The sequence below is a fragment of the Ursus americanus genome, chromosome 2 (genome assembly GCF_024610735.1).
Source record: "Ursus americanus isolate L20-20 chromosome 2, mUrsAme1.1.p, whole genome shotgun sequence".
NCBI classification, from domain to species: Eukaryota; Metazoa; Chordata; class Mammalia; order Carnivora; family Ursidae; genus Ursus; species Ursus americanus.
In genome coordinates, this window is record NC_142128.1 from 25,849,587 (window position 1) to 25,875,598 (window position 26,012).

A 26,012-nucleotide genomic window follows, 5' to 3' on the forward strand; every position below is an offset into this window, starting at 1 on the left:
GATCCAAGACAGAGAGAGAGAGAGAGAGAGACGAAGGCTGCACATATCAACCCTGGTATAGTTGTGGGAAGGGATGCCCCAGGAATGTGAATATCGGGAGGTGGGGATGACTGTGGAGTCATCATGGATGCTGGCCTGATGAAAACTAAGTGAGGATATGTCCCTCTTCTCAGCTTCATTGATGTTGGGCTTGTCCACATGACTCATTTCAGCCAGTGGAATGTGTGGGGAAGTGGCATGTCCCCAGGCTAGGTCTTAAGACTCATTGTGTTTCTCCTCACCCATTTGAAAGCTTTTGATCTCCCCCCTGGTAGCTTACTGACCTCAGAAGAATGACAGACCCTAGACAAAACTACATAGAACACAACAGCCTAGATCCAAGTGTAGCCAAACCCAACCTAGAACAGCTGAAACCTGGCTGAATTGCTGGCATGTGAGTAGGATATAAATGTACGTTGTAAGCCACTGAGTTTGGGCTGGTTTGTTAAGCAACATTATTAGGACAATTGCTAGCTGATACACTTCTCGGCATTATATTACCTATTTATTCATACCTGTTTACAGTCTATTGCAAGAATGCAAACTTCTTGAGGGCGGGGACATGGTCTTATTCTTTGCAGTATGCCCAGCATCTAGACCAATGCCTGCCTGCCACATAACAGGTCCCCAATAAATACTAGTGAATGAATATCAGTGAATGAATTGATCTAATTATAGAGCCTGCTTGCTTACCTTTATGCTATACTGCCTTCAAGTTAGCCTAAAAAATTGCAAAGTGTTAAAAAAACAATTGTTTTGAACAGGAATTGTAGGCAGCATATCCTTTACAAAGAAATTGTGACTTGCACCAAGTAGTGTGCCATTGTCTCTGTGCCAGATGCCAACCCTCTTCACCTGGGCCATATCAGACGTCATCCAGAAACGACAACCAACCCCCTGCCTGAGAACGGAAGTGCTGCTTGAAATGACACCGGCTCACCTGGTTGGGCGGCTGTCCCCAGAGGGAAGCCAGAGAGATGGCTAATGATACACACAAAGGGAGGAAACGCACTCCCCCCCCGCCCCGCCCCGCCTCCAACAGCTGCACCAGAAGACAGCCCTCTCTGGAAAGGAGGAAGAGGAAGTCAAGAAAGCTGTACAGCTGACCAGCAATCTGGGGAAGCCAACACTCACAAGAAAGCAGAAGGAAAAAGGCTGGCCCTTAAAGTCACTGATTGTTGGACTTGTTGAGGAACTAGAAATCGACACCAACTCCTAAAGTTTCCCTCGGTCCTGCCATCTCGGGGCTCACTTCGGGTTGGAAGTATTTTGAATGAGAAAGTGCTTAGTCAGGTTCCTACCTGCCAACTACATTTGTAGGGTGTTTTCCTTCAAATACAAATACAAATCTATTTCCTTCAGAATAGATGTACGTGTGCTGATGTGGAAAGCGATCCTCAAAGCTAAATGAAAGGCAGGATGCAGGCTGTAGAGTGTCAGCCCAAACTTATAAAAATAAATATCCTATGTTTATAAAAAACACAATATAATCCATATACAAAAATGTTCATATAGACAAAAGGAAAACATTAAAAAGATACATGCCAATCTGTTAATAGTGGTTTTGCCTGGGAAACGGGTTTAGGGTAGGACAGGAATGGAGAGTTCCACATTTAACTTTAAAGTATTTGCTATGGACTGAATGTGTTTCCCCAAAATTCGTATGTTGAAGCTCTAACCCCCAGTGTGACGGTATTGGGGGTGGTAATTAGATTAGATGAGGTCACCAGGGTAGGATCCTCAGGATGGGATTAGTACCCTCATAAGAAGAAATCAGAGAGGGGTGCCTGGGTGGCCCAGTCGGTTAAGCATCTACCTTCGGCTTAGGTCATGATCTTAGAGTCCCAGGATCGAGTTCCATGTTGGGCTCCCTGCTTAGCAGGAAGTGTGCGTCTCCCTCTCTCCCTGTTCCTCCTCCTGCTCATGCTCTCACTCGCTCACTCTCTCAAATAAATAAATAAAATCTTAAAAAAAAGAAGAAAGAAGAAATCAGAGAGCTTGTTCTTTCTCTCTCTCTCTGCCGTGAGTGGACACAGCAAGAAGGCAGCCCTCTGCGAGCCAGGAAGGGGCTCTCACCTGACATTGACTGTGCCGATGCAGCACCTTCATCTTGAGCCTCCCAGCCTCCAGAACTGTAAGAAATAAATGTCTGTTGCTTCAGCCACCCAGTCTATGGTGTTCTGTTACAGCAGCCCAAGCTAAGACGTTATTTCTATATGGCTTGGGTTTTGTTTACAATGAATATCTGCTATTTTACAATAAAAATATCAATGAAAGACTTTTTTTCATACAAAGATGGCCATTCCTTTCCCTACCCAAACCTACACGGTGCTCCTTGCAGTATGTCCTGAGGTGGCCAGATGTGGCTGTAAAATGACCTCTTGTTTCATATGATGTTTGCTGCTGACAAGGGGCCCTCCTCTCACTCTTCCCGGGGGTAAGGACTGGATCAGGAGCTGCCCTGTAATTGTATCCTTGGCGCCACACCTCGGCTTGCCTTGTCCTTTCAGCTACATCAGTGTTTACTTTTTGCAAATGTGCTGACTTAACCCATCCGGCAGAAGATGGTGGTCTCCAGCCATGCCCAGTTCTGCCCGCATCCCCACTGTGCCGGAAAGGCGTGTGTTTATCCCACTTCTCATCTCCATCTGTTTGCGTTCCAGTTACTCCTATACAATAGCACACATAAAACCGACAGAGAAAGACTGCTCTTTCCATTTGCTCTTGAAAACCTCTCTCATTGGTTTAAGAAATAGAACCTCTGGTACTTTCCAAAACAGGAAAGACACGGAGGGATCATTACATCCATATTGATACTGTTCATTTCTGCAGCTAGAGTTCATAGGACACTTCTCATGGGTCACCACCAGAAAACATTTTGATCCTTATGATAACCTGGTGAGTTAGACTGGGCAACTATTATTATCGCAACTTGAAGAGAAAGAAATTGAGATTCCAAGGGTCGTGATTTGTCCTGGATCATCCAACTGGTAGGTCGCAAAGTAGATTCCAAATCATTGGTGCGTCTTAAACCGGGCTATACGTTAGTGTCACCTGGGGGGGGGTGTCTTTTAAAAACTGCCTATCTCCTGTTCTCATTCTGGACAGTTGAACAAGAATCTCAGGGGAATGAGGCCTTGGGTATTAGAATTTAAGAATAAAATCTTTCCAAGGATGACCCTGATACACGGTGCAACTTGAAACCACTGCAATCAGCAGGTATAAATTAGTCTTCTGTTAAACTCACACATGTTTATTCATCACCAGGATTGAGAACCCCCTCTTACTGGGGTGTTATAGTGGCATGCTGCTCGACAATAAAAAGGAAGAGGCTACTGATACACAGAGCCACGTGAAAGAATTTCAAATGCATCAGGTCCAGTGAAGGAAGCCAGATACAAACACTATGTATTTTAGGATTCCACTTATCTGACATTCTGGAAAAGGCAAAACCAGAGGAACAGAAACGGATCAGTGAGTGTCGGAGGCTGGTGGTTGGGGGCAGGGGTTAACTACAGAGGGACAGCCTGAGGGAATTTGGGGGGATGACATAAATGTTTCTATGCCTTTATTATGGGGGTAGTTATACTATATGCATTTGTCAAAATTGAAAGACTATACACTACAGAGGGTAAATTTTACTGTGTGTAATGTATATCTTGGTAAACTTGATTAAAACATATGCACACACTTGGGGCGCCTGGATAGCTCAGTCAATTAAGCATCCAACTCTTGATTCAGCTCCAGTCATGATCTCAGGGTTGTGAGATTGAGCCCCGAATCGGGCTCTGTGCTGGGCACGGAGCCTGCTTGGGATTCTTTCTCCCCTTCCCCTTGCTCCTCCCCACCACTCTGTCTCACTCTCTTTAAAAAAACAAAACAAACCAAAAAACACACGCACACACAAAATTAGATATTATTACACACCCACTAAAATGGCTAAAATTAAAAAGACTGCGTATACTAAGTACAGGTAAGGACATGGAACAATGGGAACTCTCATACATTTCTAGTAGGAATGCAAGATGGCTTTGTTTTGTTTTGTTTTTTAAAGAGAGAGATGGGGTTCTGAGGACAGTCAGACCTGAGCTTAAAACCCTGGCCCTACCACTTATCACTGTGTGATGTTGGCCAAGTCACTTAGGGTTTCTAAGCCTTGGTTGGTTCGTCTACACATGAGATAATAGTAGCACATACCTGCTTACTTTATAAGATCAGCATGAAGCATAAAGGAGACAGTGCTTGTAAAACGCTTAGTTCGGTGCCTGGCACCTAGCAAGTAACCCAAGATACTTGATTTTGCTACTCTTTTTCTTTTCTTTTTCTTTTTTTTTTTTTAAGATGTATTTATTTATTTTGATGGAGAGAGAGAGGAAGAGAGAGAAAGCGTGCACACAGGAGCACGGGAGGGGTAGAGGTAGAGGGAAAGAATCTCAAGCAGACTCCCCGTTGAGCAGGAAGCCTGATGTGGGGCTCGATCCCAGGATCCTGAGATCATGACCTGAGCCCAAATCAAGACTTGGCCACTTAACCAACTGAGCCACCCAGGCGCCCCTAGATTTTGCTATTCTTAATATTATTATCATTCTTCCTGTTATCGCTGCCTCTGAGCTCGTCACGGGACAGATGAGCTCTGTTTGTAAAGTACCCAGCACTGTTCTTGGCAAGAAGATCCTCAATGCATGTTTGTCAAATGAAAGAGTGAAGAAATGGAGTCACACATCAGTGAAAGGCGTAAGGCCTCTATTTGAGTGGAACTGGCAGAAGGGTTGACAGCAGCCATCCTTGGGAGCATTCCACCACAAATGCTAGCAGTCTAATATCAGAATCTTCAGCTTAAAACCAAGGCCTCTACAATGTTGAGAAGTTCAGGAGTTTTCTTCCATTCAATCACTGGGACTTGTAAAGGTGGCCTTGACCTCCCTAACAGTTTATAAACACTCTCCATCTGTTAGCAAATGCTCAAAACCAATTTCAGTACGTAGAATTCACAAATACCTCCAAGATAGCCCGAAGGAAAGGGCTCTTTAGGATTCGATCTTCTGGGTGGGAAGGTAAGGCGAAACGGACTGAAACTATATCCATCGGCCAGCAAACACCAAGAAGATTCCACAAGAAGATAAATCTTTCCATGTGGACTTCCCACTAGAGGAACCTGGGGCAGAGATTGCTTATCAAATCACAAAGATCATGACCAGTCCCTCTGAGGCTATCGAGACATGGCTGTGCACCATCAAGAGGAAAACTGGGGGTAATTTGATGCAGTGCCCCATTTTTAGCATTCCTTTTGCACAATACGATGTCTGACTTTTGCCAGCACAGTCTGCCCACCTGCCAGCAGATATCAGCACTCAGAAGAGAAATTCCAAACGAAGAAAATCTTTTCTGTCCAATACGCAGATGAACTAAAGATACCCAGTGAGACTTTGGCCGATGCTGTCCTTTCAGGCCTGTTTGGGGGATCGTAATTTCCCGTAATACACTTCACTTCTTCACATTATGAGGCTTGGTGCAGAGGCGGTTCACGAAGACCGACGCTAAAATGAATACACTTTACTCAAGTGTACTCTCTGGGGGATTAACGAGCACAGCTGTTGAGTTCAAGGATCCTGGGACAAAAGCACCTCCCCACAAAAGTCTGTGTTTAAACGCCTTCATAAATCCCAGAGAAGGGCTTTGAAAATGGAACAAAAACAGTTTGTTCTTCTTTGTTTTCAAATGCCCTCATTAGAGAGATCATTTAAGGGACTCAGTTCTTCACTAAAATATTTATTATGTACCTAGTATGTGCCAGACAGTGTTCCAGGGGCTGGGGATACGGGATGAACAAGTCAACCAACCTCTATCCTTCTGGAGCTCGCATTCTGGTCAGGGCGACCGGCAATGGACGAACAAATGAATATCCAATACAATGTCAGGTAATTGGTAAGTGACAGGCAGAAAACAAAGCATAGTAAGAGGCTGGAGAATGATGAGTGGGTGCTGTTTTAGAAAGGGTAACGAGGAGAGACATTCAAGAAGAATCCTGAATTGGGGCGGCTGGGTGGCACAGTGGTTAAGCGTCTGCCTTCGGCTCAGGGCGTGATCCCGGCGTTATGGGATCGAGCCCCACATCAGGCTCTTCCGCTATGAGCCTGCTTCTTCCTCTCCCACTCCCCCTGCTTGTGTTCCCTCTCTCGCTGGCTGTCTCTATCTCTGTCGAATAAATAAATAAAATCTTAAAAAAAAAAAAAAAAGAAGAATCCTGAATGAAGCAAGAGAAGCTACCACGATTGAGAGTTGCCAAGTATAAAGAACAAACAGCAAGTGCAAAGGCCCTGAGACAGGAGCATGCTTGGTATCTCTGAGGAACTAGAAGGAGGCCACTAGCTGACTTTTTAAAAAGATATCCTGGTGGTGCCTGGCTGGCCCAGGCTAGAGCATGAAACTTTTGATCTCGGGGTTGCTTGAGTTCAAGCCCCATGTTGGGTGTAAAGCTTAAAAAAAAAAAAAAGCCCCATGAAGTAAGATGGAACCAGTAATACTAGTTAAATAATAACAGTAACAACAACAACAGTTAACATTTATTGTGGATTTACTATGTGCCTGGCACTGTGCTGAGGCCAAAATGTGGACTAACCATCTGATTCCACCTTCATAGGTGGGAATCATTAATAGTCCTGTGTTACAAGTAGGAAACTGTCGTTCAGAAGTTAAATAACCCACTCAAAGTCATCAATAACCTGACGTACAGATTCAAACAGATCTGTCTGCTGGTAGAGTCCATATTATTAACAAGTAGCCAAAGGGCATGTTTTACATAGAATAAAATAAGTCTTTCCACTCAGGCACAACTTTCCAGAACAAGAAAGTTAGGGCTAACAATGAGACCTTCAAGTGATCTTTCAAAAACAACTTTTTTTTGGTCATGCCTAACAGCCCGGCCCGGCCAGCTGCCTGAAGTGGACAAAAATTTCTCTTCCTCTAAGTACAGAGCCTCAACTTGGAATTTCTGCTTTCTGCAGAAAAAATATGGGAGGAACTACAAAACTTTGTCTTCTTTGAAGAGCATTTTCATAGTTGCTTGGTTTTTATCTTGGGCTGTTTTTGTCACCCATTTCCTACCTAACCATATAGGTCATCTCTAAATAGAAAGGAATGGTTTTTCAGAGGGGAAAATCAAGTTAAATCAAATCAAACACAGAACACCCATCTCTTGCTTTTTTTTTTTTATTGTGGTAAAATACACTTAACATAAAATTTACCACCTTAACCATTTTAAGGAAATTTTTTTTAAAGATTTTTTTTTTTAAAGATTTTATTTATTTATTCGACAGAGATAGAGACAGCCAGTTAGAGAGGGAACACAAGCAGGGGGAGTGGGAGAGGAAGAAGCAGGCTCATAGCGGAAGAGCCTGATGTGGGGCTCGATCCCGTAACAGTGGGATCACGCCCTGAGCCGAAGGCAGACGCTTAACCGCTGTGCCACCCAGGCGCCCCATTAAAGATTTTATTTATTTATTCGACAGAGATAGAGACAGCCAGCGAGAGAGGGAACACAAGCAGGGGGCGTGGGAGAGGAAGAAGCAGGAAGAGCCTGATGTGGGACTCGATCCCAGAACGCGGGATCACGCCCTGAGCCGAAGGCAGACGCTTAACCGCTGTGCCACCCAAGCGCCCCCCACCTTAACCATTTTTAAGCGTACGGTACAGTGATATTAAGTCCACTCACATAGTTGTGCAAACATCGCCAGCATCCTTCCCCAGGACTCTTTCCATCTCGTAAAACTGAAGCTGTAATCACTGAACACTGACTCCCCATTTACCCTCTCTCTAGCCCCTGGCAACAACCCTTATACTTTCTGTCTTTATGATTCTTACTATTCTAAGTCCTCATGTAAGTGGACTCATACAGTATTTGTCTTTTTGTGACTGGCTTATTTCATTTAGCCTTATCTACGTTGTAGCATATGACAGATTTCTTTCCTTTTTAAGGCTGAGTAATATTACATTGCATGTATATGTCACATTTTCCTTATCCATTTATGTGTCGATGAACACTTGAGGTGCTTCCATGATTTAAGTAGTGCCAATGCTATGAACACAGGTATACAAATACCTATTTGAGACCCCACTTTCAGTTCTTTTGGAACACACACCACTTTTCATTGAGAATCTTCAGAATGCTCTGAAGAGAGAAATGGCAATATTTCTCCCCTGCCTTTTAAATTGTCGGCTGATCCAATGGGTTTTCTCTAGTGAAGTCTAACACATGTGCTGTGAAAGGCTTTCTTTGTTTGTGAAATCAAACCGCTCTCCAAATGACTTGTGGTCTGTTATTTCTTGTTAATTAACACTGTAACAGGAGGGCTATAGGCAAAATAATCAAATTTCCTTGCAACCTACTATATTATTTGAGCATAAATACCTAGATCTTTTCTAACCACACACATACACACACACACACACACACACACACACACACACACACACACACACACACACAGCCTTAAAAAGACTCAGGAATAATAGTCTTATGATGCCAAATTTGAACTAAAGAGGAAAAGGGTAAAAAATTATCATGGTTGAATGTAGGTTTCCAAGTCTCTATTTAGATAATATTTTTATTCTTCTATAAAAACAATATATTCTTTGCAGTTAATTTGAAAAATAGAAAAAAGTGGAGGGCAAAAACGTCACTCCTTATCCTACCTCTGAACAACTACAATATTATTTTATATATTTGTTTCTAGTGGACTATCTACATATCCGTATTTTTAACATAATTATAAATAATCTACATATAAGACATTTTATTCTTTCTTCACCTAATGTACCATGGCAATCTCCATCTTGTTACTATGCTCTGTTTATTATTTTTAGTATTGACATAATAATATTCCATTCAGTAAATGCCCAGTCTTTATTTTATAATTGCTACATTATTGAATATTAATTGTTTTACATTTTACTTAATCTCAAACTTGCTGCAGGCTTTCAGGAAGGAAACTCTGATTCTGGTAGTGCATTTAGATTGTATCACAGAGACGATCTTCACTTATCTGGCCTCTAGCTATCAGAATAGACCAGGAGATACCAAGCCCAGTGGGATTAAAAGAAAGATAAAACAAGTGGCCACTCAGTCACCACCTCCCAGGCTTCTTCTAGCCTCAGAGGTCTGCTGTATTGACAGCAAATGGTACTCCCTAGACAGAGTTGTGCAGTGGACAACCCACACAACTGGACACATTGTTTTACCCATTTATACCCTCCTGCACAGTGTTCATGCAACTCCAACATCCCTAGACATACTTCATGGTCCCAATCTCTTACTTCTTCCTCTCTTCACTCTCCCATCAAGACCTACACCAGGGCACATTTGTCTATATTGCTGGTGCATGTAAATAAGTCTAGAAGCTAGTCTCTAGCCTCTCTAGGGGGTAATATAGCCATTATTGGCAAAACTCTGAAAAAAAGTGCTTACTTTTCGAGCCATCAATTCCACTTCTAGCAATTAACCTTATAAAGAAAATCAGATAAGTGTGCAAGGACATATGAACAAGGATATTTTTCATAATGTATTTTCTATAGGAGTGAAAACTAGAATGTCAAACTCTGGTTAAATAAATTATGTATCATAGAGCCGTTACAATTTGTAAGACAGATCTTGGTATACTGACAAAGAAGGAGATTCTCAATATATCACTAAGGGGAAAAAGCAGGCACAAAACAGTGTTTATCATCACAATTTTGCTATGTAAACAGGAAAAATTCTAGAAGGATAAATACATTAAATTAAAAAAAAAACTTCTATGTATTATCCTTTTTTACACAATGGAAATGTATTACTTAAAAATAAAAATAATAGGTATGTTTTAGAAAAATTTGCTCCTTGGGGTAGGCTTCCCCTCTCCAGCTATAGGCAAGTCCATATAGGCCACAGTCTTTCCCTGGGACAATGTGGAATGATTTCTCTACACGAGTTGACCCAGATTTTTATTTTGTGCCAATATCCTCCTTCATGTGCAAGTAATCAAGAGTCTAGAACTTTTTGTCTTGAAAATGACCATTGTCAGGACTCTAGATTGTGACAGAAACCCATCTGGAAGAGACTCACTGGCACCGCTGAATCCAGGTGCTCCATGGCCTTCAAGGCTCAGCGCCCCCTGGCTCCCAGCTCTCTTGCCTCTGCAGTCACTTTTCCGTCAGGTTTTTCACTCAGTGGCAAGATGTGTGCGGATAGCCTGGCCTCCCAGCAACCCCCATGCCAAGCAAGCTGCTCTGTCTCAACAACTCCTGTGAGACTCCCAGGATGGTTTCACTGGGTGTGACTGGCCTGATTTAGGTCCCTTGCCCGTCATGAACTAAACCCTGTAGCCAGAGGGATGCAATATTCAAGTGTCTAAGCCGGCACAGACCCACCTCTACAACCAGGGGGAGGGGGGCTGTCCAACTCTAAACCTGTACTCTTTGTTTATAGCAAGCTGTTTCTCCTCAGGGCCACGTCAACCACCCCAGCTCATTGCACAATAGACAAAGGTATAAATGCAGATTCTCATTGTTCTCTGCAGGTGGAAATCGAGATTGCCAGTCTTTTACTTTCTTTCTTTCTTTCTTTCTTTCTTTCTTTCTTTCTTTCTTTCTTTCTTTCTTTCTTTTCTTTTTTTTTTTTTTTTTTTTTGCAAAGCCACAAAGGGGCTGCTGGAGCAACCTTGCACTGTATTGTTCACCAAATGAATGAAAACAGTCATGATTGATGGGCTTTGTGATTGTCACCTGTCACAGTGCCTGGAGGGGGCATTAATCCTGGGAGGAGGGAAGACTCTATGCCACGCTGGAGTCTAGGCTGAGTTAGACAGAATAAAATAAAACAAATGGGCAGAAGGCATAAAACACCCGAAGCTTATTTAGACAGAATCAATATTCAGTGGATTTATCTGGTCTCTGCCTCCTAAATCATTAAAGAAATTTCAATCCTTATGGCCCATGGGAACCTCATTTGAACTTCATAGGAGAGCAGAGTTTTATCTACTCATGGTCACCTGTAACATCCAGCATTTCAGCAGCAGAAGAGCACCATTGATGTGGTAATGCAGCTTATCACCAATCACACTTAAGAAAGGAAAGTGTTCAGAGGACCAGCTTCATTCACAATATCCAAACAGCTTTAAAAAAAAAAAAAAGTTCAGTTTTGCATGTTGAAACAATCTGGCTTTCTAACTGTTAACCTAGTATTTTGGAAAGAAGGAACGAGAGCATGTCTACTTTTACAGATGTGTTTAACATCTAGTAATAACTACCAGAACCTATTTATAAGGCTAATTATAAAGTCACAGCTACCAAGAATGGTTCACCACACATAGCTGTTCATACCACGTGACATTTCTTTTAATGTGGTCGGTTAAAATATATTTTTATGAGATGTCCAGCTAGTTTTATGTTAACAAGTGAGGATGTCAGCTTTCTGGATTTTAAAACTTCCTGTCAAGAATATTATTATTATTCAGTCTTCTTCCTCCTTTTTAGGAAGGAAGTTCTGACACATGCGACAATTATGTGAAGTAATAAGCCAGTCACAAAAGGACAAATACTGTATGATTCCGCTTGTATGAGGTATCTAGGTAGTCAAACCATAGAGACAGAACATAAAAGGGTGGCTGCCAGGGGCTGTGGGAAGGAGGGCATAGGGAGGAGTTATTGTTTGGTGGGGACAGAGTTTCAGTTTAGAAAGATGAAAAGAAAGTTCTAGAAATCGATGGTGATGATGGCTGCACAACAGTGTGAATGTGCTTAATGCCACTGAACTAAACAACTAAAAAACGGTTTAAATGGTAAATTTCATGGTATGCATAGTTTACCATACAAAACAATTTTGTGGGGGGCTATATTTTTCCCTCACAGTGTTTAAGAAAGTTCAAGTAAAGGTTTTCATTAATTGCAAACCCTTCATGGTAAGTGCAATAAAACTACACGGGAGTGTGTAAGGAGAGGGAGTCTGTGCGAGTGCTGCCTGTGACAGAACACTTCGTGAATTCTTGAAAATCCCCTTTTCTGGTCTTAGGATGTTCGTTGTTTAAAAATCAGGTCAAAAATCAAGACCTTGTGTCAGAAGAACACATGGTTAAAACGTATGAAATGGCTTGCTTTGTATTTTTTCCCATTATTCATTTGTTTGTTTGCTTACACAGAATTTACATAACATAAAAAGCACCCTTTTTAAAGTTTACAATTCAATGGTTTTTATTCACAGTTGTACCACCATCTCCATCACCTAATTCCAGAACATTTCCATCACCCAAAACAATGCCACTGTTAGCAGTCACTCCTCGTTCCTCTCTTCTTCCAGTCCCTGACCACCACTAACCTGGTTTCCGTCTAGGGATTTACCTATTCTGGACATTTATTTAAATGGAATATGTGGCCTTTTATGTCTGGTTCCTTCTACTTAGCATAATGTGTTCAAGGTTCATCCATTTCATAGCATGTATCAGTACTTCATTCTTCATTCCTTTCTATGGCTGACTAACGTTCCATCATCTGGATGTACCACTTTTTACATATCCATTCATCAGTTGGTGGACATTTTGATTGTTTCCCACATTCTGGCTGTTGTGAGTAATGCTTCCACGAACATTCACGTACAAGTGTTTGTATGGACAGATGCTTTCAATTACCTTAAATATATACCTAGGAGTAGGATTGCTGAGTCATGGAGCAGTGACTCAATGTTTAGATCTTTGACGAACTGCCAAACTGCTTTCCAAAGTGGCTGCACCATTTCCCATTCTCGCCAGCAGTGTGCGAGCCCTTCCAAGATCTCTACATTCTCGCCAACACTGTTATTGCCTTTTGGATTCTAGCCATGCTGGTGGGTGTGAAGTGGCATCTTACTGTGGTTTTGTTTTGCATTTCCTACATCTTTTCATGTGCCTCTTGGCCATTTGCATATATTCTTTGAAGAAGCGTCTATTCGAATCCCTTGCCAGTTTTGTAATTGGGTTATTTGTCGGGTTGTGAGAATTCTTTATATATTCGGGATATTAGACCCTTGTCTGATATATGATTTGCAAATATTTTCTTCCATTCTGTGGATTGTCTTTTTGTTGACTTGATGGTATTCTTAAGAACCAAAAGTTTGGGTGTTTCTGTTGTTGTTGTTTAGATTTTATTTATTTGAGAGAGAGAGTGCAGGCGAGCACAAGCGGGCGGCAGGGGCGCGCAGGGCCCGAGGGAGAGGAAGAAGCAGACTCCCTGCTGAGGAGGGAGCCAGATGTGGGGTTTCATCCCAGGACCCTGAGATCATGATCTGAGCTGAAAGCAGAGGCTTAACCGACTGAACCACCCAGGCACACCAAGAGCCAAAACGTTTTAATTTTGATGAAGTCTGATGTATTTTTCTTCTCTTGTTGCTTGTGCTTTTTGTTGTGGAAACTGTTGTTTAATCCAAAGTCATGAAAATTTACACCTATGTCTTCTTTTCAGACTTCTATAGTTATAGCATTTTCATTTAGGTCTTTGATTAATTTTGGATGAATTTTTGTATATTGTATGAGGTAGGGGTCCAACTTTATTCTTCTGCATGTGGATACTCAGGTGTTGCAGCACTATGTGTTGAAAAGACTATTCTTTCCCCATCGAATGGTCTTGGCACTCTTGTTAAGAATCAATTGACCATAAATGTAAGGGTTTATTTCTGGACTCTCAATTCTATTCCATTGATCTATGCCTGTCCCTATGCCACTAGCACTTGATTACTATACCTTTATAGTAAGTTTTGCAATAGAGAAGTATGAGTCGTCCAATTTTGTTCTTTTTCAAGGCTGTTTTGACTATTTGGGGTCCCTTACATTTTCATATGAATTTTAGGATCCGCTTGTCAATACCTTTTCTTTTTAAAAGATTTTATTTATTTGAGAGAGAGAGAGAGAACGAGCAGGGGCAGAGGGAGGGGGAGAGCAGACTCCCTGCTGAGCAGGGAGCCCAAAGCCTGGCTCGATCCCAGGACCCTGAGATCACGACTGAGCCGAAATCAAAAGCTGGCCGCTTAACTGAGTCACCCAGGTGCCCCTATACAGCACGTGTTTTGATAAAAAATGGTATTATATATACATATATATGTATATATATATACATATGCTATTTCTTCATCAGATACCATCTTGTCCCCAACTGATATTCTAGCGTCCCATCTTTCTTTTAAGGCTGAGATCAAGTCCCTCCTTTTTTGTGGAAGCTTCTGAGGTCATCCCACATATCAGACATCCTTCCTTCTAGCAACAACTTAGGCTCTTCCCCCCGTCTCTACTTGGCACCCTTTAGTTATATATATAGCACAGGAGAAATTTGGATTTGAACAACCCTAACTCTCACACAGTATACACTTAGCCCTATACAGATCTTTTGTACCATAAGGAACATTTCTAGCTATTGCGTGATGACAGTATTATAACCAGTTAAATTTTGAGCCATTTTGATATCTTTTTATATGGCAGTGTTTGTTGGTGCGATGAGCTGAATTCAGCTGTTTTACAGACTACAGACTCCCTCTGTCCCCCCGCCCCAACTTACAGTGATTACACTTTATACAATGGTTTGAAAGTCATATGCCTTAAGTAGAAACTGTACTTTAAATTTTGAATTTTGATCATTTCCTGGGTGAGCGATATGCTGTCCAATACTCTCATGATCCGGGGCAGTGGCAGTGAGCTGTAGCGCCCAGTCAACCAGCTGATCACCAGGGTCAAAACCAATACACTGATGACCATTCTGTACCCATTCAACTATTCTATTTTTCACTTTCGGTGTAGTATTCAATAAGTTCCATGAGCTATTCAACACTTTATTATAAAATAGACTTTATAGGGGATGATTCTGCCCAACGCAAAACATAAATGTTTTGAGCATGTTTATAGCCTAAGCTAAACTACGATGTCCAGTGGGTTAGGTGTATTAAATGCATTTTCAACTCACAATATTTCCATTTACAATGGATTTATAAGGATGTAAGCCCATGATAAGTAGAGAAAGATGTCTCTGTTTTTCATGCTGTGCCTGTAACACAGGCCCCTGTGTGTGAAAGTCTTATTGCATGGGAGAATCCGGGACAGAACATCCTCTTTTCCTGTTAACACACTGGTTATATTCCAGGTTTCTGAGTATGATTTGGTTTGAAGAAAGGGCTTTGCTGTTTCCAAGAAAGGAAATTTTGAAAATCACTATTTTATTGCATTTTGCTCTTAACGGTTTCGTTACAAGGATCAGAAAATGGGAAAGTAAAACGGCTAATTCTAGTGTAATAAGTGTAAGTCTTACAAATGAAATACGCTGACGACAAAGGCAGAGCTTAGAAAGCACGTGGAAGCCAGAAATTTTTCACCAAAGGTTGGGCATCCCTGAACTAAAACTAACTTGCTGATATTCGATTATGAAGGAAAAAGACCACGTGTATAAAATATGTATGAAATGCTGAAAACCTATGACATCAAAAGTTATATCCAAATCGTGGCGTATAATAGAGGGTTTTATAACTGGTTTTTAACTCTTTGGGAACAAACTGCTCCTTATAATGTGCAAGTCTATTATTTAACCTCCATGCCAGACTTCGACCCAGGTGTTCAGGAATGTGCCATGTACAAAAGGAGGGGAATGACTGGACGATATTGCCTGAGACAGTCGTAAGCTCCTTGTAATAAAGGACAGTCCCACTTAATGGTCATTTAACAAATATTTTGCTTGTTGATTTATTAATTGTATCTCGTTAGAAGAAATCTAACTTCTTCATGGAGACTTGTTTGCTGATGTGTTCCCCTCAGCCTACGTCTCCTGTAGTAACTCTGAGGAGTGCATCAACATGCATCTTTGGCCTCCACGTAAATCCACTGAGACCTTTCCTGTGGTGATTTACCACCCCTGAAATCCAATCTAAACTCATTCCACTGATGTTTAACACTCCAACTTGGGTGGAGACATGCTTCTACTTAGAATGGGAGCTTCATGTTTACCTGGAAGCTTCTCGATGTTGATACTCTGCCAACAAATTGAAGAGGATGTACGCTTTTTAGCACGAGACACATGCCACTCTCATATGTATTTGGTAAGAATTTTTCAAAGTACATCCTTCCTGAAGGGCCACATGACAATACGGATCAGGAACTTTAGAAAGGAACTCACCTTTTGACCTAGAAATTCCGCCTCTAGAATTTGTCCTACATGAACAACCAGAAAATGTGCAAAGATGCCTGCACAAAGATATCTATTACAGCATGTATTATAATAATGATAAACTGGGAATAACTAATGGCTAGAAAAGACAGGTTTCAAAAGAAAAGGTTCCTTCTAACATATGATACGTGTTTATATATTATTCCGTCTTTTAAGATTTTTTAAGCTTTATTTTATTTTATTTTTTTCATTTGCATTCCCATGTAGTTCAATATAAGTTTTAGGTGTACAATATAGCCATTTGATGGTTCCACATATGACTCAGTGCTCACCAACGTAAGTGTACTCTTATCCCCTTCAACTGTTTTGCCCATCCCCTACGCTATCCATTAAGATTTTTAAGGTTTGGAAATTTTTATACCAAAATGCCAACAACGATTATTTTGGGGTAATAATTTCAGTGACTCAAAAATTTGTATTTGCTCTGAGTAATTTTCTATTTTCTTTTTCCTAAAATGAACACGGTATTGCTCTTTGCATGGATATGATATTATTTTTAAGGTAATACAGGCCAGTCAACCCAACATTAAGAGGAGGGTATTTTTAATAACCACTGCAACATAAGTTTTGGTAAAAATTCTAAATCACTCTTTGAGATGTATTTTACAGAGAATCCTATTTCTGAGCTTTGGATGTTAGCTATAGTACCCTCTATTTCAAATTCATCTAACAGTTTTCCCATGGGCCCTCCACATCACAAAAATTCCCCATCAGGCAAAATGCCATAATTGCACATGACTCTTACCAGATAGGCTCTCCAGAAGGATTGAATGCGCAGTGCTGCCTCTTCTTCTGTCAGCAGGAGGGAAAGTGGGATCGGCGGCCGGGGGCTGAAAAGCAATAAAATGGTCTTACGCCCATGAGAATCCATCCTTCAGCCTCGTCAAGCCCTTTGACAAGATAATGGCCTCTCTGATTAACTGCCTCGTCCATTTCCATTCTTAGAAAGCAACAATGCCATTTTTGATAGAAAAGTTAGGATTTAGTGTGTTTTATTTTATTTTTTTTTTTTTTTTTTTTTTTTTTTTTTTAAAGATTTTATTTATTTATACGACAGAGATAGAGACAGCCAGCGAGGAGGGAACACAAGCAGGGGGAGTGGGAGAGGAAGAAGCAGGCTCATAGCAGAGGAGCCTGATGTGGGGCTCGATCCCATAACGCCGGGATCACGCCCTGAGCCGAAGGCAGACGCTTAACCGCTGTGCCACCCAGGCGCCCCTAGTGTGTTTTATTTTAAAAATCCTAGATGGATTCATTTTGTTTTGTTTTTAACCAGCATAATCTTAAATCACTGTTAGCCTGTCCTGCTTTGAAAGGCTCACTCAGGCTGCGAAAGCTGCATGCGAGTCCTAAAGGTGGGACATCCATAAGATTCTGTAGACATAAAACCAAAGACAAAGCAGGGGGGACTTTTAAATACTGCATTATGACTGAGACATAATAAAGGATTCTTTTTCTACCTTTCTACTGAAGGGAAATTAAGTAGTTCATCTCTTTCCTGAAGGCAAAAATATTGGAATTTATCTCTGATAAATTGTGTGCGCATTCCAGTTTAATGTGGCTTGAATTCAGGCACATTTTTAAGTTAAGTTCTGCTACTACATCTTAATAGACAATAAAATATCTCAAGTGCTGGGTCAGTTGACATTGTTTGCTCTTGTGGGAATTTTCAGATTGTGATGGGATGTTTGATCAGAGATACCACATTTAAAAATCATGGTGAAATGCTCTTTTTTTTCCCCCTAAAGTTGCATAGAAATACTAACTCCTGACAAGATCTTATAAGTATGATTTAATTTTGTTTCCTCACGTTTCTCTAAAGCACGGCTACCTCTGAAAAGCCAAGTTAAGCCTTTTTAGATATAGTACAAAGAAATAAACCTCAGAAAGGATGTGGGGCACGTGGAGGCTGCTCCCAGGGTAGGATCCCCAGAAAGGCAAAGTGAGGGGTTCCTAAGTTCCCTGGCCTCAGAGTTCTCCCTAACAACAGCCATCATTTTGAGTTTATAGTAACTCCCATCGTACAGAGAAGTTGACTAACCTACCCAAGGTCACACAGCTTGTAGGTGGCCTGGTTGGGATCTGAGCCCAGCCCCATCAGATCCCAAGGCTTAGGCTTCTCTCTCAATGCTCTGCTGACACCAGACTTTTCACTGGGCAAACACTCGCAGACGCCAAGCATGGCACAGACTGCAAAGCTAAGTGGCAACATTACATGATTCTCCAGGACGTGTGGTTTTATTTCCCTCTAAACTCTGATTTTAAACAACAACAACAACAACAACAACAACAACAACCCACCCTTGATACAGCACATTTGTTTGAATGAATGAATGTGCTTTCGAATTATTCCAGAATCAAAGAAATCAAAGCCCAGAAGAATCTTGGGGTTACTGAGATCATTTCAAGGGAGTGCGGTGTTGTTCCCAGGTTCTGGGTCTTGGGCTGGGCAGGTCCCTTCGAAGAGACCAAGTAAAGATGATTCTTCTATTTCTTTGGAGAGATAATTACACCCTCAAAATGACAGCATTGTTAGAAACCTTTCCCTAATGTTCTGTTTCCATTTTTATTTGCATGATGTGGTGGCTTTTTAAAAATTTTGTTTGGTTCTCTTTTTGTTTTCACTTCTTCTTGCGTAATACCTGGCTCTCTGGGCTGCAGTGGAGCATTCACATTTTGCCAGAGGCCTGCTTTCCACACTAAATGTCTGTACTCATCCATTGTCCTTATTCTTGGAATCTCAGTTGTGTGACACAAACAAATCACATCTCTGAAGTAATTCTCCTTCACTAGTTAAAAATCAATGGCTTCTGGAGAGAACTTGGTGTTTCTAAGGAGACCTTGGTGTGCTGGCAATGGATTTACGAGACTAACATTATCGTACATTAATACTAGCTGATGTTTACTAAGAGCTTTCTGGACTCCCCTCCTATAAGCATTGCTTGCTCGTTGTGTTCCAGCCATGCTGGCCCTTTTCAGTTCTTCAAAAGTGCCCTCCCACCCCAGGGCCTTTGCAGAAGGGCTTTCCTCTGCCTCCAATATCCCCCTTCCCCAGCCAGGGGCACTGTGTACAGCTGTGCAGGTTGGTGCTCAAAGACACTCAGCCGGTGGGCCAGAGGGCACTGAAACCCAGCCCATGCTCTTCCAGCTAAGCCATGCTCAGGGTGTGGGGCCCATCTGCCCTCCGGTAGGGGCTCAAGGTTGGGGGTGAGGGGACTGACACTTCTTCCTTCTGGTTCACTCTTACTCTTTTTTCCGATTACGGAAAGGTGTTCTTTGATTAGGTTAGGACCCAGTGGAGCTCTGTGTAATTTTCCTTCCTAGTCCTTGGCCCAATTCGGAGATGTAACTCTGTGTGGTTATCTAATGAATACCCCAATCCTCAACCGGACTGAAGGCTCCTCGAGGGCAGAGACCGGCCTGTGTTTGTTCCTCTTGGTAGTCCCAACGCTTAGGAATTATTCCAGAATCAAAGACATCAAAGCCAGCGAGAACCTTAGAGGTAGGGACACCATTTCTAGTGGGTACGTGGTAAATGTTTGTGGAATGAGCCTCTCTGCCTGGCACAGTGTCCTAAGCACTTTCCATACATTATTTCATTAAATCCTCACAATTTGAGTAACGAGTGATTGTTATCCTTCTTTTAGAATGAAGAAACTGAGGCACAGAGGTGTGAAGTGACTCATTCAAGGTCACTGACCATATCCTGCTGAGAATCTTTTGGCCCAGGAAGCACAGGGAGTGGCCTAAGGAGAAGAGAAGGCAGCTCACAAGGTCACTGATGTGGAATTCAGGGTCTCGCAGCTGTGCGTGTTTAATAGAAGAAAACACAGTCATTTGCTTAGAAGAAAAAACTGGGGGGGGGGAGGCGTAATCATAGAAAATGCCCTCTTCATTAATTCTTACAGTAATAACTTGGCAGGTATTCATTTGTCTGACGTTCCACAGGGAAATCTGATGTCAGGACAGCAGAACAAATGGAGTTTGTCACTTGTATCTGAGGGGAGATTTGATGGCGCCTTTCTGTTCTGCTGCAATTTTCCTGCCTTAAGTATATTTTTTTCTACTGATGTCATGAAATCCTCAAAGTAACAGTATTCCTGTTTTGGAATAGCAGTAGGAAAGGAGAACTGCAAATCTTGGGACAACAGGCTGGGCCAGCCCAACAAAGGCCTTTCACCAGTAATGAAACCCCGACTGGCTTTGCATCACAATGAATCTCCAAAAAGCAAAATGAGATTTCTAATAGGCCTTTAAGCAGTAATATGAGGCCACCTTTAGTGACATCCCTGTTTTCATGGCTAAATAATGGGGCACTGTCTCGTTCCCAAACCAAGAGTAAGTATGAGAGAGCCAGTGTAAATCAGGCCAAATGAAAAGGACTTAATCTTCCAAGAGTAGTCCCTGGGAATTATCAATCATTTCAGCAGGCCAGCTTGAAGGGATAGAAGCCACGTAAGGTCCTTTTCTCTTTTTTGGAATCAGTGCAACTGGCTTCAGGTCAAATAAAAATAGAGATGGAGTAGAGGCAACCACTCATCATTGGGGAACTCAGGAGGGGGACAAGGTGCCATGTCAATCAAAGGAGAAGGTAGCAGCAGAGGCTCCTGCCTCAAGGGAGTCCCCAGAGCAGACGGGTTTGCATGTTTCAACAGGCAAAACAGTACCACTGAGTGTGTTTCCAAGACCTGTCTTACTGGTGATGCTCATTTGTCATGTCCTTATCCTTTATCCGTTTTTTTTTTTTAAGATTTATTTATTTATTTATTTTTAGAAAGAGAGAGCATGAGCGGGAGTGGAAGAGGGAGAGGGAGAGGGAAAGAGAGATTCTCAAGCAGGCTGACTCAGGTCTTCATCTCACAAACCTGAGATCACGACCTGAGTGGAAGTCAAGAGTCCGACGCTCAACCAACTGCACCACCCACGTGCCCCACTTTTCTTTTTTTCTTAAATGTGAATAAAATATTTGAATCATAAGAATTGATGTTATAATTCTGAGAATTTATTTTTCTGATTCTGTGTGTATGCATAAACCCACAATTGCTTCCTCCTTTTTGGGTGCAAAGTAAAAGATTTGTAGGACCTAAAGAAGCTGCAGCATGCTTTCAAAATACACAAGGAAATCTGAGAAGTTAGTCTTTATGAATTTCTGCATCCAGTTCTAAAACAAGAGGGACCATCCCCAAATGGCATTTAAACAGAATAAAGCAGAAAGGAGAAAAGCTCGCTTTATATTGAAAACTGAATCTTGGAATTCAAATTCTATCCGCTTTTCATTAGGTAAGAGATTAAGTTGTTTTCTTGAAACATGAGAGCACAATCCTGATGCAAAGCCATTTACAAAATGACACAGGCCCTAAATCAACCATCATTTATAAAGCCTTTCAAGGGCCTAGTATTTGATAACATCTACCCATCATAAACAGCAAAAGAGATTATCCAGTCCCTGCCCTCGGCCTTAAATGGTTTCCCAAACATTCTGGTAGAGGCATCAGTCTTGAGTAATAAACTTCAGATATTTGGAAGAAGTATAATAGAGATTATCTGGAATGGGGCATCCAGATATACAGTGACCAGACATTAGGACAGAATCTCATAGGACTCTTTTCTATGATGTGAGGAACAGCTCTGAAAACCAGAAAGGGAGAGCCAGCTACATTACTCTCCAGCAGCCTTAAAGTGTGTTTAGAAACCATGGTTACTAGGATGTGATCTGGCTTTCGCCCCCTCACTAACTCTACCCTGGGAGACCGACAAGCAGTTATTACCCCAGCATCAGCTGAATCACCCTCCTAAGTTAAACACAGAATTGACTCCCATTTTACCAGCCCCATCATCGGAATTGGCATATAGGTCTGGTCATCAGAGCTCACCTAATGATTTGAGAAGGCCACGTGCCCACCCTGCAGATAGAACTATCTTGAAAATCAGGGTTGTGATACTTGATGCGTTTTGATAAACATGCCCAGAGTGCTGTGTTATTGAGCCTCTTTTTAATGGATTACATGTTTTCTCCAATGTGACTAAAGGAAAACCTGAAGGAGACCTGCCTCCTTCCCAATCTCCCTCCTCCTGCTCCAGAACCTGAACCTGGGCAGGGGTGGGTATATGGGAAGGGCAAACCACCTCCCTCTTCACGGCTTCCAAATCTCTTGAAGGGGATCTTAACTGGCTTTGTGTCATGGATCCCTTTTTACGCTGGCAGTTTGGATTTCTTCTCTAAATAATATTTAATAAAATATGAAAGTAAATATTTCAAAGCAAACCAATTATATTGCAATATAGTTTTCAAAGTATTTTTAAAAACCCAGTTGGTGATATAATAATATATGTGCTTCCAGAATATGCAGTAAGTAAGAAGAGCTAATGGCAGGTCAATTAGCTACTGTTATTTGGAAGAAGTAACAAGAGTAAATGATATTTCAGGATCACTGCAACAACTAGATTGGGATGTGAAAAAATCTGATTGCTGTTAGTGATGAAGACACTGGTACTGTGGACACTCCTGAGGTTTGTTGCCCACGTTCATGATTAAAAGTGAGGCTAAATCTCAGTTAGAGGCTAATGAAAATAGCCTTCAAAGCTCAGGGACCCCTGAATCATTGACAATTGTGGCTGGAGCTAGGGAAAGAGGAGGAAGATGAGGTTTACATCTAGGATGAGGTTGAGGACTAAAGATTTAAAACTAAATGGGATGAATCCAGTGAAATAAGACCGTCTAAAAACAGAGAGTGACAAGGAACTTATGGAATTTGTCCAAAAAGTTATTTAAAGGGCTGCCTCCCAGATGGAAGGGAGATCCACTGTGCTATGGTAGGGCAGTTACTGGGGAAAAGATAAAAAGGAAGTTTCATATTTTTTTAAAAAAGATTTACTTATTTATTTGAGAGAGAGTGCCCAAGCACGCACACCATGGAGGCAGGGGGTGGGGGCAAGGGGAGAGAATCTTCAAGCACACTCCTCACAGAGCGCAGAGCCTGACTCAGGGCTCCATCCCATGACCCATGAGGTCATGACCTGAGCCGAAACCAAAAGCCAGACACTTAATCGACTGAGCCACCCAGGTGTCCCAAAAGCTTCATATTTTTATTCCCTAAAAGTTGTCATTTTTACATAAAGCCCTTAAATTTTCAAAACAGAACTCTAATTTCTGCCACTCCATTTCAGTAACTGGCTCCCCATTCAGCCGGTTGCTCAGGCCTGAAATCTCCAAGTCATACTTGACTTCTCTCTCACCCCACATCCAATCCATCAATAAGTCCTCTTGGTTCCAACATCAAAATATCCCAAATCCAACCTCTTCTTGCCTCCCACACTCCAAGCTGCCATCATCTGCCTGCCTGCCCTAGGCTCTCCCACTGGCCACTTGTACTGTTGGAGCTGACTTCAGTCAACTCCCCTGCCAGCTGCCAGAGTGATCTTTTTTTATAAAAAGATTTATTTATTTATTTCAGAGAAAGAGAGAGAGAGAGAGAGTGTGTGTGTGTGTGTGTGTGCATGCGTGTGTGTGTGTATGTGAGCAGGGGGAGGGGCAGAGGGAGAGGGAGAGAATCTCAAGCAGGGTCCCTGCTGAGCGTGGAGTCTGATGTATGGCTTGATCCCAGGACCCTGAGATCATGATCTGAGCCAAAATCAAGAGTTGGACACTCAACCAACTGAGCCACCCAGGCGCCCCCAGAGTGATCTTCTTAAAAGATAAATCAGATTCCCTCGATCTTCTGCTCAAAACCCTCCAATAGTTCTCTGTCATGCTCAGAGGGAAAAAAAAGTACTTTTACCATGGTACCCAAAGGCCCACCCAAGTTCGGTACAACCTAGCCTGCCTGTCTGGCTTTATTTCCAACCACTCTCTCGGCCTCCCTCATCTCCTCTTGTCTCACTAGCCAAGTTTGTTCCCATCTCAGGGCCTTCAGAGTAGATGTTCTCCTCACCTGGAACACATTCTGATCTTTCTTATAGGCTATAGGCTTATAGGCTTCTGTGCAAATATTACCTCCTTAGAGAAGTGTACCTTCCCTGGCTTCTCTAAACAGCAGCAGCCCTCATCCCAGCCCTGGGATGCTCTGTCCACTTACACTGATTTTTCCTCAGAGCTCCTGAGTTTTCTATACATTATACAATAAGTTTGTTGCCTTTGGTCATTGACTGTTTTCCCACTAAAATGTAAACTTTATGGGGGCCAAGACTTTCTCTCTCTTGTTCTCCACTCTACCTACAGTACCTAGAAAAGTGCCTGGAAAAAAATAAGCATTCAATAAGTACTTTTGAAAGAATGAATATTTAGGGGCGCCTGGGTGGCTCAGTTGGTTAAGCATCCGACTCTTGGTTTTGGCTCAGGTCATGATCAACTGGTGAGGAGATCAAGCCCCACATCAGGCTCCCTGCTCAGCTGGGAGTCTGCATCCCCTCTGCCCCTCCCCCTGCTCGTGCTCTCTCTCAAATAAATAAATAAATCTTAAAAAAAAAACACAACAGAATTTTCTTTAATGTCAGGATTTATCAGTGGCAGAGCAGATATTTGGTCTTTCTCTTGCTTGGTTATTCTGCTATCCACATTTCATCTTGCTAAAGTAGTGACTACTATTCTCCTAAGATTAAGGATAAAATGCAAGTAGTCATTCTTTGGACACCTACTCTGAGCCCTCTGCAATGGATATCTTTAATTTTTATCTACTGATCGTACTCTCCCCTTTCTTGTGGTACAGGCCTCAGATTTTGCTTTGACAGCAACACCTCCCTCTGTTGGGGGGAATGTGGGTCATAGCACCTTGCCCTCTCATGAACGAGGAGTACACCTGACACCCAAGCTTAGCCAACCAGGTGCTATTTCCCTAGAAAGTGAATCTTGAGTAGACTGGCAGAGACCAGAGCATTCTTCCTGGCAGTGTTGTCTTGAAAACATGGGTCTGTGCTTCTTGCATCCCTATACCCGCTTTCCAAAGCCAGGTCCTTACCTTTTCCTTCATGTTTGCGAGTTATGCTTTTTCTTCCAGCATATGCCCTTTTCCTTAAGTAGCCTTTAAAATTTCTGTTGCTTGTGACAAAGCACTCTGATACCATCTTAAACCTCACGGCCACCCTGCAATGCCATCCCCATGGAACAGAAGAGAGGAGCATGGCTTATGAAGGGATTATTCCAGGTTGCCTGACTGTGGCAGGCTGCATAATAGTTTCCCAAGATGTCCTCATCCAATTCCCAGACTCTTGAATATACGTGTCCCCTTACATGGCAAAAGACACTTTGTAGAAGTAATTAAGTTAAGATTTTTGAGATTATCCTGGGTTATCCAGGTGGGCCAATGATGTAGTCACAAGTAGCCTTGTGAGAAGGATGCAGAGGGAGATGCCACTACAGAAATAGATGTGATGACGGACACCAAGGTTAGGGTGATGCAAAGGGGTCACGTGCCCTCTGGAATACAGGGAACCTCCAGAAATTGGAGAAGGCAAGAAAACAAATTTTCCTCTAGAGGCTCCAGAATGAATTGGTTTTGGACTTCCAGCCTCCAAAACTATAAGAGAATAAGTTTGTGTTGTTTTAAGCGACCAGTTTTGTGGTAATTTATTAAGCAGCTATGGCAAACAAATACACCAACTAATAAATGGCAGAGCTCACTGGAACCCAGATGTTTCTGCCATGCTGCTTCCCACAGGCTCCCTGAGCTTATTCCCAAAGAGTCACCTAGAAACAACAGGAGGAAAGAAAGGAAGCAGAACTGTGTGCCAAAGAGAAAGGGCCACCCACATGCCAAACTTCCAGCAAGAAAGAGGCG

General features: G+C 42.1%; 1 protein-coding gene across 2 annotated transcripts in view; it reads right to left on the reverse strand.

Annotated features, from left to right (window-relative positions):
• IQCK (IQ motif containing K) overlaps nt 1-26,012 on the reverse strand; it is a 120,124-nt gene that overhangs the window by 48,352 nt on the left and 45,760 nt on the right. For both annotated transcript variants that reach the window (XM_045770927.2, XM_045770925.2), the window contains one exon: nt 16,985-17,069. In XM_045770927.2, coding sequence (XP_045626883.2) covers nt 16,985-17,069 — 85 coding nt within the window. The remainder of the gene's footprint in view (nt 1-16,984; nt 17,070-26,012) is intronic.